The 14897-nt window shown below is 35.5% G+C and overlaps 1 protein-coding gene across 1 annotated transcript in view; it reads left to right on the top strand.

Moving 5' to 3' along the window:
- LOC126818070 (doublesex- and mab-3-related transcription factor dmd-4-like) overlaps window positions 1–13040 on the top strand; it is a 44492-nt gene extending 31452 nt beyond the window's left edge. Inside the window, exon 3 of the mRNA XM_050545248.1 lies at window positions 13035–13040. Coding sequence (XP_050401205.1) covers window positions 13035–13040 — 6 coding nt within the window. The remainder of the gene's footprint in view (window positions 1–13034) is intronic.
- The last annotated feature ends 1857 nt before the right edge of the window (window positions 13041–14897 follow it).

Genomic DNA, 14897 nt, shown 5'->3' with positions numbered 1-14897 from the left:
ATGTTTGTTTAATGATGATCGTAGTTTGGCCTGATTTCCTCATCTGGGGAGTTGGGTGGCATAATGGTTGAACGGGTCGCTTTAGACTATAAGGTATGTCATTTAATCAAGTGGCGTGGCTTTGATTCCCCGCTTGTACGTGACAAGGCGTAGGGTCGCCTGTCCAATCTCATGAATTTTTCCAGGAGGAATCCGGTTTCCTTCCAATGCTAAAAAGGGCCTTAAGCGCAAGCGAATTATACAAATAAAATTGAATCATATGTTAGTCCCAAATGGGCTAATTTTATATTATGTGGGCGTTTAAGTCTCTCTCTCTCTCTCTCTCTCTCTCTCTCTCTCTCCACAAACTAGGTCATTTCGGGACTAACATATGGTTCAATATTATTTCAAAAATTCACTAGGGCGAAGGGGTCTTTAGCAGTGGGAGAAAACCGAAGGACTCTGAGAAAACCCGCGAGGTTGGACAGGTGACCCTACTCTTGTCACGTACAACCAGGGGATCGAAACCACGCCAGTTGACTCAATGACAGACCTCATGATACAACGCACACTGTCCGGGCAAACTGCACCTCATAGCCCAGTACATAGCGTGTAAACAACTCCTTTTGGTCACGTATATATACTTGCGCACATACCAACGTTCCCTCTTTTAGTAAAGCAATGGATTACCACAGAAACTTATTTCTCTGTTATAAGAATGCTGAAACTTTAACACATGACGGGAATGTGGCATGTATATACTTAAAGAGCCAGGGCACGAGCAGTGCACGAGATGCTGTCAATCTACGTAGCTGACATCTACATTACCGGTTATAATTTTCCTGTTAAAGAGAAACTTCTCGGGTCAGTTAGAACGAATTAACACAAGTGTTAAAAACCCAAAATAAACAAACAAGGGAAACACAAACACACATACGTATACACAGTTTACAAATATGTGAGTTTGGGCGACTAATACAGAATGGTTTGGCAATTAAATTGGTGTGAGAGATTTATTAGAATTGAAATGAAATGGGGTTTAACATCCTATTTTGTAATATTTTTTTTGCACCGACTGGGCAAATGAAGCCGGGCGTACAGTGTGCTATGAGGAAAAGTTTGTCCGGAGAGGGGCACTACGCCAAACTCTTATTGCGAATTCCTGGATTATGACAGTCTTTCTAATATCTCTGTAACAGATGGGGGGGGGGTTGGATGGCTGAATGGTTAGCGTGCGCGCGCTGTATCATAAAGTCTGTCATTGAGTCGACTGGCGTGGTTTCGAATCCAAGGTTGTACGTGACAAGGAGTAGGGTCGCCTGTCCAACCTCGTGGGTTTTCTCCGGGTCCTCCGGTTTCCTCCCACTGCTAAAGACCCCTATGCGCAAGCGAATTATTGAAATAAAATTAAAACCATATGTTAGTCCCGAAATGACCTAGTTTGTGTCGAGTGGACGTTTAACCCCATTTCTCTCTCTCTCTCTGTAACAGATGACTGCTTCGACACGTGACGTCACATCACATGGCGTCAATCTTTGGCTCAATGGCGCGTGCATCGTTTACATAAGACGTTACTGATTCGGGCTAAATGGTGAATTTTACTTATTTTAATACCCATTTACACTAAATAGGAAATGATTTTTACCTACAAATAATTTATTTTTCTAATACATGAAAGAAATGTTTTAGAATTTAATTTGACGGAAGAAAAAAAGTTAATATCTGGGACTCATTATTAAGTCGCATCGATGTCATCCTTATCAGTGATTGTAGAGGCCTAGCGTATATTCACTGCTGATCAGTGTGCACGCCAATGTGTATACAGGACGTCGTTTTACTGAGTCACCGCGGCATCTTAAATTGGTGTGAAAGATTAATTAAATCAATGAGTACAACATAACACGCTTAATTCATTTCACAGTTTGTACCTATTACACAGTTATATTTGTTTTTGCAGGAGTGTGAAAAACTTAAACAATTTTCAGTCAATCTGATTAAAGGAGGAACTCGTGAATTCTAAAACTGGATTCAGACTGGTAATTATTTCCATTGACTTAAAGGGTTTCAGTTTGCCTTGAAAAATAGAGATTAATATTCTTAGCACCAGAGTTCGTGCTTCTCGCCCAAACTTTCTTATTTACGAAACATGTAACAAGTCTGTATAAAGTGTACGAAAGTAAGTCTAAATACAAGATAAGATACGACAACCGGGGGAGGAGAACAGAACAGCTGAATAAAGTATCCAATCAGAGTTAAATTTCAACAATAATAAATTAACTGAAACTCGTTAATTAAGCAACGAGTAATTTCCCCGCCCTTCTTTTTCTTACAGCTGTTACAAACCTAGGTTTAAGTTGATTCGGCCAATTAAATAAATAAAAACAACGTCAATTTCTTTTCCCTGGTGGAAACTCTTCAAAGTTTGTTTTTAAAACAGAACACTTTCTCAACTGCCTGAGTAAATATTTTCTTTTTTTTACAGCCAAGTTTTTGTAACTTATTTCTTTTACAGTTGCTACAGTTGTTCAAATTAAAATTCCCAAACTGCGGCACATTTTGTGTCTTTTCGACATAAAAACGTTTTGAAATCAAGTTCAAGTTCCAAAGAACTGCTGTAGATTCATAACGTATTTATGTTTTGTAGCATTCCATTCATTTTAAATGTATGGGAACCACAGTGGCAGAGTGATACGGTGCTGTTTTATCAACGTGATGGAGGGGACGGGCGAATGGTTAGCACGTGCGTGCTGTATCATTAGGTCAGTCATTCAGTCAACTGGTTTCGATTCCCCGGTAGTACGTGACAAGGAGTAGGGCCGGGCCGCCTGTCCGGACTCGTGGGTTTTCTCCGGGTCCTCCGGTTTCCTCCCACTTCTAAAGACCCCTACGCGCAGTCGAATTATTGAAATAAAATTGAACCGTGTGTAAGTCCAGAAATGACCTAGTTTGTGTCGAGTGGACGTTAAACCCCATTTCCCTTTCACTTTATCAACCCGGAGGTCTCTGATTCTACGCCAGTGATGGTCGAGGGCGTCGACCGGGATTTTCCTGTCTGCTTCCCCCTGGTTAGTGGCTCCACCAGTTGAAGGACCTGGAAGATCGTCTAGTCCTTCGGAAGGGACCAAAATCTGAGGTCCCTTGAGCAGATTGAGGTAGTAAAAGATCCCTTGGCAGTTGTAATTCCAAGACGAATAGAAACCCCACGGTTGGTGCAGAACAGTAAGATGTAAAAGTCTATTTAATTTCATTTCATTTAGATTGGCCTCCAACCTCGTAGGTTTTCTCCGGTTCCCCCGATTTCCTCCCTGTGCTAAAGACCCCTAAGCGTAAGCGTATTATTGAAATAAAATTCAACCGTATGTTAGAACCGTATGGTGGACGTTACCCCCCCCCCCCTCTCTCTCTCTCTCTCTCTCTCTCTCTCTCTCTCTAAATTGGCCATTCCTTTAAATGTTGAAATTTCGTCATTCTTTTCTACCTATTTATGATACACCCTGTTCTTTTGAAAATTCAAATTTAACTACAAATAAATACAAAATATAATACTTACATATCGGTGTAAGTTCAGACAACTCGCAAATAAATGGGTTATCATAACTATCTATATTTGTGTAATAAAATATCGTAGATGCTAGGGCCTTTTCATTTTATAACGATAATATATGGTATGTTTAATATTTATTACATTAATAATCTGGCTAATTCTTTTAATTTCTGTTTTATGAGACGTAAAACCGAGGTCCCGTGTACACATTGACGTGCAGGTAAAAGATTCCTTGAAAGTTTATTTAATTTTGTCCTGTTTTGTGTCGGCCTATTTGTTAGCCGTATATGAACAAATGAACAGTTTACAAGAATCGCTACACAAAGATACAGGCAGATATGAAGATAATACATTACATAATATTGAACGTTTGTGGAAATGATCGAGTCTTATTTTTATTGATTGGTTTAATTTAAAGCACTTTAATAGATCGATGCAGATATCTGATTACACTGATATCAATACATGATACACACTATCTAATATAGTCCATATTAAAGGGGACTTCGGAATAAGGGGGACTTCCGATATGAAATACATAAGTGAAATGTAATAAAATGGGGTTTAACGTCCTACTGTTCTGACCCTATACTGGGCTAATGAAGACGGACATGCGCCATACAGTGTGCTATGAAGGACATTTTGCCCGGACAGCGGCGCTATGGCCCACTCGTATATCGAATTCCAACGCCAATGTATACACGGGACCTCGGATTTTCGTAACATCCGAACGACTAGACAGCTGCCCTTGTCACGACCTTAGTCCTGCACCACCGACAATTAGAAACCACATCGGAAAAGCAAATGAAATAAATACTCGGGGGTATATGGGTTGTCGAATGTGTTGTAGATCATAGGGTCCATCATGATGTAGAGTGCCATGGTGTAGATCCAAGGCATGTATAGGTGACACGGAGTAGGGTCGCATACCTAACCCCGTGACTTTTCCCAGAGTCCTCAGATTTCCTCCCACTGCTAAAGAACCCGTACATACGGGCGTTTTTATTGAAATAAATATATATGTGCGGTAGTGGACGATACGTCTCTCTCTCTCTCTCTCTCTCTCTCTCTCTCTCTCTGTATACAGAATTTATGCTATTTTATAATTGTTGTTCTTTACAGTGAGCAAGGATTTGATGAATAGGATATAAGTTATCTGCCCTTGCTTCAAGCTCGCGATGTGCTAAACTGGCGTGTCTTCTTGTGAAGCATTAGGTAAGGTGCAATCGATTAGGCCCTGAATGCTGTAATCAGTTGCAATGTGCTCTACGAAGGTTAAAGGCTAATTGCCGGGACCCATAGGAGATTTCATCATAGGTCACGAGATGAAAATAGCGTTAGTGTTAGGGTTAGCTCTACCCCCTCCTCCTAATTCTTATCCTAACTCTAACCCTATTTACATCTCGTGACCTATGACGAAATCTGCAATGGGTCTTGACTTTTAGACCAAACCAGAAACGAAGGGAGAAAAATAGATGATTTTTAGTTCGTTTTCATTGCAACACACCGGACTCCCCCTTTAACGTAATACAAAATATCAAACTGTTTGGAAACCCTAACAACACGAAGGCCGGTATTGACATTGATATCAACTCTGTCCATTGGAACACGACTAATTCATAGATTTACATCAGTTGATAAACTTGTACTCAATTTTACCCTGACAATTTGTTTAATCGTAAAATAAACTCCAAGAAGCAAGGGCAGATAAATCTCATATATTATTTAGTGTGTGTCAATCAAATACAGAAAATTAGTTATTCGAGTTACGTTTGCTTTTCAATAATATCCATAGTTTAGCATCAGGATTATCAATTTTTGCAATTACTCTCCTAAAATATATCTCATGTATTATTTATATTCGTTTAATGGGTATAACTCAGTACGGTCTATTATTGATATTATTAGATTTCAAGATTGATGAGCATTTGGGAATTAGAACGTTTTGTATACATAAGAAAAATTCTTCAATATTTCCAAATATGATTATTGTAGCGTCTTTCAGGAATCTTGTACATAACAAATCTCAAATATTTTAAATATGGACCATTTTTCCTTATTATTAAGATAGGTTCTTTGTTTTGTTTTGTTTTTTAAAGTTTGGTATGATTTCCATTCATACACTTTATGATTTTAAATCCCAGTACGCCAAATGATTTTCATTATTTAAAATAATGCCCAGACAGCGACACTACGACCTACTCTTACATCGAATTCAAAGTGACAAGAGATATTTTACGCGCACGCTAATGTGTACATGGGACCTCGGTTTTTTGTCATATACGAACGACTAGACAGCTGTCAACGCTAGGCCCTTCGTCCTGCACCGCTGACAAGGGGAAACCCCGATAAACTTTCTTGACCAACACCGGGAGCGAACCTGCGACCTACAGGCTAGCGAGTCAGTGTCTTAACCACTTAGACACGTGGCTCCCCCTTTAGGAATGAGCTATTTTAATTAGACCAATATTCTATTAAGACTCCTTTTCATTGCGCATGAACTTTGTCATTTCGGGACTAACATATGGTTCAATTTTATTTCAATAATTCGTTTGCACATAGGGGTCATTAGCAGTTGGAGGAAACCGAAGGTCCCGGAGAAAATCCACGAGGTTGGACAGGCAACCCTACTCCTTGTCACGCCCACCCGGTAATGGAAACCACGCCAGTCGACTCAATGGCAGACCTTATGATACAACGCGTACGCACTAACCATTCGGCCATCAACTCCCACCCCATCAGTGATATAAACAGAAACTGGTTAATTTTTTCTTCCTTTTTAACCCTTTTCTTTACAATGATATAAAAACAATCTATCTTATATATAGATTTTGTCTATTTGCTTTCAATAAATCATTGAAATTATTTATTAAGAAAATCACATGTATAGTATAGATTTTTCCTAAAATGGAAATTGTATGTTTGGATTGTTTCAAAATTAAGTAGAAAAAAAGACAAAATAAAATGTATTATCTAAAAAAAAATAATGTTTGAATTTCAAGAATATTTTTTGTTTTTTGTATTTTTATATTTTGCACCAGCTTCCTGTGGTGTCTTCTGAGTATTTGTTTCGTCTGCTGTAAATATTGAGATCAGTTCTATCTAATAATGGAAGCGATTCCCGCCAATTCTAGGTTATCACGATAAAGATCGTGGAATCATGAAACCCGCTCTTAATAAGCCGGTCGTTTATATCAATAGGAAAACCTCAGATTACAGGGAACTATATTGTTAAATGGCGGAGTTATTTTAGTAACCCGAGCCACCTTACCACCATCCAAGGAACTGATTCTCGCGGCATGGGAAATATCAAATAATATAGTTACAATAACAAGATTATCCTAAAACATTGAAAAATGATATGGTAAGCTAGTCCTTTACAATTGATAATTTCTGAACATTCCCACGAAGCATTCTCTAACTAAAAATACTCTATGTTTAAGGTTTCTGTTGTGAAATGCCAACTTTGATGAGCCTATTATCAAAAACTGGTTTCATATTTTCTTTTTAAAATCGCCGAAGAGAATCACTTCATATCACAGATACCCCCTTGTAACTAACTATTTATTAAATTCTTAAAAATAATATAATTAACTACAATATTTTATTAAAGGGACAATAACACTCTTGTTGGCTTGACAGCTCCAGAAAATAAAAAATAGCCTTATTCTAAGCACTAGATGTGTTAGTGTCCTACCTGCTGTGTAAATTATCCATTAAATCCTATTTTACTTGTCCAGAGGGTTCAAAAATATTTTTCAATCCAAGTCACATTTGAAAAGCTTTACGTCAGGCTTTTCAAATCATTTAGTTGAATTTTTCCAATTTTTTAAATTGGGTGTGTTAAGATGAAATTCGTATCATCAATTAATTGGAATATTGTAAAATAGTACAATTTGTTGACCAGAATAAAGATTGGGACATATTATTCAGTTACAAGAGTGGAAGTGAGCCTTTAATGCAGATTATAAAAAAAAATCTTTATTTTTAATGCAGAAATGAATAAAATTATTTTATTAATTATTTTCAAAAATATAAATTTTGATTTTAAATATTTAATATGGAAGCAGGAAATGACATGTTTACCATTGTATAGATGAGCAGCATACGTCATTTCCTGTTTATATAATGTCAGACAGTTTAAAATTTATTTTTTATTTTTAGTCCAGAAATGAATAAAATTATTTTCAAAAATGTAAATTTTAATTTTAAATATTTAATCTGGAAGCAGGAAATGACATTTTTACCATTGTGTAGATGGGCAGCATACGTCATATCCTGTTCAAATAATGTCAAACAGTTCAAAATTTATTTATTTTTTTAGTGCAGAAATGAATAAAATTATTTTCAAAAATGTAAATTTTCATTTTAAATATTTAATATGGAAGCAGGAAATGGCGTGGGCAAACGATCCACAGACATGGTTACCATTGTATAGATGAGCAGCATACGTCATTTCCTGTTTTTATAATATTAAATGATCTTTAAAATAAAAGTTCTATTATTCAAATTTTGATAATTTCTCATAAAACACTAAATTTAAGGCTTTAAATGATTATCAAATATTACTATGACAATTTCCATTCTTAATGTTACAATTTCATATTTTCTAAGAAAGTCAAAACATAACTATTTCTATGTCTTTTGCTCAATAGGTATCAACTCACTATTATACAGTCATAGGCATTATTTCCCACACTTAAAAATCATTGACACAGGAAATAATAACACAATTACCCCCATTACCTCCCTTGTTTTCCTATTCTCCAACATGGAATAGCTATCTTCAAACGTTTGAATTTGAAGTTGAAAATGATATTTTTGCCAATTTCTCAACTGACAATAGTGAATTATAGGATTAATAGGATTATTCTTTAACAAGGTAGGACTGTTTATAGGTACCATCTATTTTAGGGCTTTATTTTAATACATTAAACAATATAACTTAAAAATATGAAATTGTAACTTTAAATATATAAAATTAGGGTTTTAGCATCCATTTATCAAAATTCATAACTTTCCAAACTAAAAAATAAATTTTTGTTGATTTCCGTTAGGTGTTCATTTTACACTGACATACGAAACAGTTGTTACGCGTGTCATTAAACGGGTCCTACTCTATAACAGAACCCAGTTCTATGGCGCGCGTTGTATCATAAGGTCTTTCATTGAGTCAACTGGAGTGGTTTCGATTCACCGGTTTTACGTGACAAGGAGTAGGGTCGCTTGTCCAACCTCCTGGGTCCTCCGGTTTCCTTCTACGGCTAAAGACCCCTACGCACAAAAGCGAATTATTGAAATAAAATTGAACCATATGTTAGTCCCGAAATGACCTAGTTTGTGTGCGTCGAGTTGACGTTAACCCCCCCTCTCTCTCTCTCTCTCTCTCTCTCTCTCTCTCAACGGCTATGAAATGTACGAAGGTGAAAGGTGAACTAAATAAATTCACAACATCTCCAATTAATTTTACTAGGTAATGATTTGTATTAGCGAGTTTATAAACCAGAGTAATACACGAGATATACCCACGGTCTGTGTTAGATATATGTTTAGATATTGCCCGCGGCTTCTCGTCTTAATAAAACAATCAAACTAACTATTTACTCTGACCTGAGATTCTGTTTCACATATATACACATTATTCCCTTGAGAAAATAACTCTACACCTAATAATATTCACTCATTCAGTTTCATTTACACGAATTGAATAGGTTTTTTTATTGACACGTCTTGTGCTCAAGGTTCCCTTGTTCCAAACAAAATGGCAATACATCGTGTTTGTAGCTGGATTTGGTGTAGTATATATACTATACCATTAACTGTGAATCGTCTGTCTTAATCATTGTGTTTTTGTTGGATAGCCAAAGCAAATGAAGGAGAGAGAGAGAGAGAGAGAGATAGAGGAGAAAACTTCAAGCAAATCGGATTTAACGTCGTACTTTTCTGCCCACGACTGGGTAATTGAGATGGCCAAGGAAATAGAGATACGGAGAAAAACCAGTGAATGTAGAAATGAAATGAAATGGAGTTTAACGTCCTACTGTTCTGCTCCTAACCTAGGCTAATGAAGACGGGCATACGCCATACAGTGTGCTATGAGGGAAATTTTGCCCGGACAGCGGCACTACGGCCTACTCTTATATCGAATTCCAACTGCCAAGGGATCTTTTAAGTGCACGCCAATGTGTACACGGGACCTCGGTTTTTCGTCCCATCCGAACGACTAGACAGCTTTCCTTGTCAGCCCCTCCGTCCTGCATCACTGACAAGGGAAAACCACGCCGGACAGTGAATGTAACGCTCTTAGATGATATGTTATTATTATTATTATTATTATTATTTTGTTGTTGTTCTTCTTCTTCGCCTTTTGTTTAGTATTATCGAATAAATTTTAGCTTTTTATGAGAAAAACTATATTTATTATTTTAAAATATTAATGTATATTAGAAAAAAATATATTTTGCATATGATATAAATAATATAAATGATATAAGTATATTTTGAGTTGGGAATCTCATTTTGTGTACTCGAAGTATTTTGGATATAATATTTGTTGAGTTTTTTTTTTCCTTTTTAGAAAAATATTTTATGTTACAGAATTGTATTGTGAACTAATAATATTTCGTGTAATGATACACTGAAATTGCAGTATTTTTTATTGGAAAAACGATATTTTGTAATAGAAAAATGATATCTTGTATTTTTGATATCTTGTATTAGAAAAATGATATTTTGTTTTAAAGTATTAGAAAAGAATAATGATATCTTGTATTGGAATAATGATATTTTACATTCGAAAAATGATATTTTACATTCGAAAAATGACATTTTGCATTAGAAAAATGATATTTTGTATCATTTTTTGTTTGAACCAAAAAAAAATGATATTTTGTTATATTGATATTTTGTATTGGAACAATTGTATTTTTATTTTATAGTGGGCAAATGCTTTTGTATGGCAGAAAAGGCTATTGTGTAGCAGAAAATTGTATGGCAGAAAATTATAGAAAATGCTTTTGTTTGTCAGAAAATGCTATTGTTTGGTAGAAAATGCTATTGTTTGGTAGAAAATGCTATTGTTTGGCAGAAAAAAATAATTTGTTGTAGAAAATCATTATTTGTAACGTGAAATGGTATATTGGAAAGACATTATTTCCGGAACGAATATTAGTATCTGATATATAATGGAAAATGACCCATGAAGAAACCGTGCTTATTCAGATGGAATATCACACATTTCTCTAAATTCATAAAATAAGAAGCGGAATAAAACTTTAAAACAACTATCAAGGGTTTGCCGATAGAAAAGGGGATTATCCTTACAAAACGCTAGTTGAACATCGTGATGTCAGAGTAATCGAAGATAATTTTTCAAAGAGACAGAAAAAGAAGAAAAATGAAGTAGCAAGAAAATTAACCAGGTTTTTTTCTACTGAATACAAAAAATATATAATTCTATGTTTTTCGAAAAGAAGTAACTGATTTGGAACATAGATCTATTTGCATATTTAAACACAGTCGAAGTATATAACTTCTAATTTTAAAAAAATATATATATCTGGCTATATTTAGACCAATCATATTAGAAAGCACGAGAAGTAGATAAAGATTTAAAGATGGCGGATAAGAATATTGTTTACTCTGTTTCTTATCACATAAAGTAGAAAGATGGAATAAAACATCTCTTTTACATACACATTTAATAACGCCAGAGTGGAGTTCACTTGTTCCCGCGTAAATTGGTATCAAACAGACGGTGTAACTAGATAGTTCCTAATGTTTATCTATATGATAGCTCCCCGTTCAGCGGCCATCTTGAATCAAGCTGGTACCATATTAAGTCAGGCCAAGATTTAATAATTATATGATTTGATTTCTTTCTGTTTGTTACAATAAGAAATTGTAAAATCCATTCGAAGTTCTTTGCTTTTTAACTTCTTGACGCGTATTCATGACATAGCGACTATATACAACAATACATTTGGTCTTGACCGGAAAGCAGTAAAGTATGTGGAATTATATTAGCGGGGGTGCGGGGTGGGGGAAGTGGTCCAACGCATGCCCTGTGTAACGTAAGGCCTGATGTCTATACAAGACCCGGGTTCAAAACCCGGGTTTTGTACGAAACAGGAAGTATATTCGGGCACTCCCGTTTCCTCCCATTTCTAAAGCCCAGGAACGCAAGTCCCTCCCCAAATTACCCCGTTCTACAGAAAAGAAATGAAATGGGGTTTAACGCCCTACTGTTCTGCTCCGAACTGGGCTAATGAAGACGGGCAAACGCCATACAGTATACTATGAGTGAAATTTTGCCCGGAAAGCGACACTACGGCCTACTCTTATATCGAATTCTAACTGTCAAGGGATCTTTTACGTGCACGCCAATGTGTACACGGGACATCGATTCTTCGTCCTAGACAGCTGTCCTTGTCAGGCCCTCCGTCCTGCATCACTAACAAGGGGGAACCACGCCCAAAAACCAGGATGAACTTTATCGGCCAGCGACTTACCCACTTAATCACCGTGATTCCCTCGTTCTACAGAGTTTCTACATTAAACTATCTTGCATTTTCCCACCGGTACCCGATTACAGCTGGATACAATGGAGTACACAGACAAGAGATAAAGGATACCATTTAAGGAAACAACTATTTGAAACCCACGCAATCCTCACAACACGCAAGTTATTCCCCTTGGTTTTAACGGAAATTATTCACCAAATCAGTGGATATCTAACGGAGAAAGATATTAATAAATTAGTAATGAGCATTTAGTTGTGTGTAAAATATGATAGTATGTTCCTTTCTTAGCGGGGGTTTGGGTGGTAGAATGGATAACGCGTGCGCGTTGCATCATAAGGTCTGCCATAGAGTCAAGTGGCGTGATTTCGATTCCCCGCTTGTACGTGACAAGGAGTAGGGTCGCCTGTCCAACCTTGTGGGGTTTTTTTTCTAGGTCCTTCGTTCTCCTCCCACTGCTAAAGGCCCCTACGAGCAAGCGATTGATTGAAATAAAAAATTAAAGCATATGTTAGTCCCGAAATGACCTAGTTTGTGTCGAATGGACGTTAAACCCCTCTCTCTCCTCTCTCTCTCTCTCTCTCTCTCTCTCTCTCTGCCGTAGCATTAGGCACATCGTTCTGCTGCCTGAAAATAGGTAATATTAGGTATTTCGTTCTGCCGCCTAAAAATGCAACATTGAACCAACTTATTTGTGGCTTGAATTATTGTAATCCTATATATCGTCTTATTGTATTTCTTTTTATTTAAAGCATTTCATGATGGTGTGAATCGACTGTGGATATCGTTTGGAGACTTTAAAATGTTTTAGTCACGTACATCCATAGACTCGATGTATAATGGTTCATTTGATGAGGTCAGTGCATATAGATGAAGCTTAAATTAGATATCAATATAAATATTCAGTCTGATTCAACAACACATGGACATTAAAGATTAACTTGGGCTTCAATATTATTGAAATTAAATACTGAAATCATATATTTCTGAAGAATTAAATAAAAGCGGCCTAAATATGAACTGAGATCAAATTTGGAAATCATATTGAACGGTGAAGGGATAGAATTGCCTAGATTTTACAAACCTGCTAGATTTCCGATGAATTAAATAAAAGTGGCCTAAATATGAATTAATATCAAATTTCGGAATCACTATAGATAATGAAAACCACGGAACGAAAAGAATTAGCCCTACCGCACAACAGCTTTCAGAACTCTGGGTTGCTTTACAAATTTGTGAATGTTAAAACATGAAATGAACGAAAGAACTGGAATTTAATGTAGTGTTGATTTTTACGTCACAGCTTTTAAGATCTTTTGACCAAAGTTTGAACTTCAAAAATGCTTAAATCCAGAAACACACTTAAATGACAAAATTTCAATTTTCATGCACTCGGCAAAATAAACAGAACTAAGAAACAAAAAGGGTGAACGAAGTCGAATATAATATATTCCCTCACTCAATGACCTTATATTGTATTAAAACATATTTTAAAATGAGAAAATCGAGGCAAGGAAAATTAAAATACTGATTGCTATCACTTAGGAAAGAAATAAGTGTATGGGGGATTTTTAAAATAATGGAATTAGTTGATAACGTACGTAAAGTGTTTTTTTTAAATTCTCTTATTATTAATATTATTCTCTGAATTTTAGAACAGTGGCGTCAATAAGGTCGAGTTAAGTACAAAATAAACTATTTTTTTTTTTCATGCACAAAAATGAAAAATTAAAATCGACTGGTTGGTGTGTCTATTATATTCTTGAAATAACATTTATTCGCCTCCACAAATTAAGTCTTAATTAATCATTAGACAGGCCTTGTCGCAATATTGTAAATAAATGGCGTAAATCTTATTGTACTTGAATAAATAGGAAAAAGATGAAGAAAAGGGCACGGAAGGTTGAAATAAGAATTAAGATAATGTATATATGCTTCTAGATTATCTAGACACAACATTGTAATTCAGATTTAAGATACGCCATTACATAATGTCGACATTCACAACTTTAATGTCGGATATTTATGAATATCTTCTACGTTTGAGTTATAAGAACTATGTTTTTTAAAGTGAATTCCAATTTCTAAAATTTATAAATCTAAATCAGATTTTCTAATTCTAAATTGTCACATTTTATTTTAAAAGAAATTAAATTCATGGAAACATATTTCTAAGAAAACAGTTTTGAAATTTAAGATATGTCATTACATAATGTCAGCATTCACAACTTCAATGTCGGATATTTATGAATATTTTATACGTTTATAAACTGACGAAGTTTGAGTCATAAGAATTAGATTTTTTAAAGTCGAATTCCAACTTCTAAAATTTATAAATCTAAATCAGATTTTTTAAATTCTAAATTGTCACAACTATTTTTAAAGAAATTAATATCATGGAAACATAGTTTTAAAAAATATTTTTTTAGATACATTCGTTTTTCATCAATAAATGTCATTTCTTTCTAACATTAACAATTTTCTGTGAACCCATGTATACGATTTCACTCGACCGGTATTTCAGTGTCTTCTGTTCTTGATAATTCATTCAGCACACGACTTTGACATTTCGCCCGTATATTTCTGTTTTTTGTATTTTGGTGACTTCCTCACTAGTCCATCCTGTCAAACTGAAATAATAGATTTGTAAATGGTCGCTTTCTTGACACATTTTGCTACAAAAACAAATCTTAGTAAGAATAGGAAGTATGAACCCTGATTGTTTTCATCTGTTGACCATTCTCGTTCACCAGGAACTCGTCTTCTTCTTTTGCGTTACTATTTATGAAATGGTGTTGAATGTTCTATTTTCCTGCTAATGAAGATGCACATGCACCCTGCAGTGTGATGCGAGG

The sequence above is a fragment of the Patella vulgata genome, chromosome 4, assembly GCF_932274485.2.
Source record: "Patella vulgata chromosome 4, xgPatVulg1.2, whole genome shotgun sequence".
NCBI lineage: Eukaryota > Metazoa > Mollusca > Gastropoda > Patellidae > Patella > Patella vulgata.
This window is presented reverse-complemented; position numbering and strand designations above follow the sequence as displayed.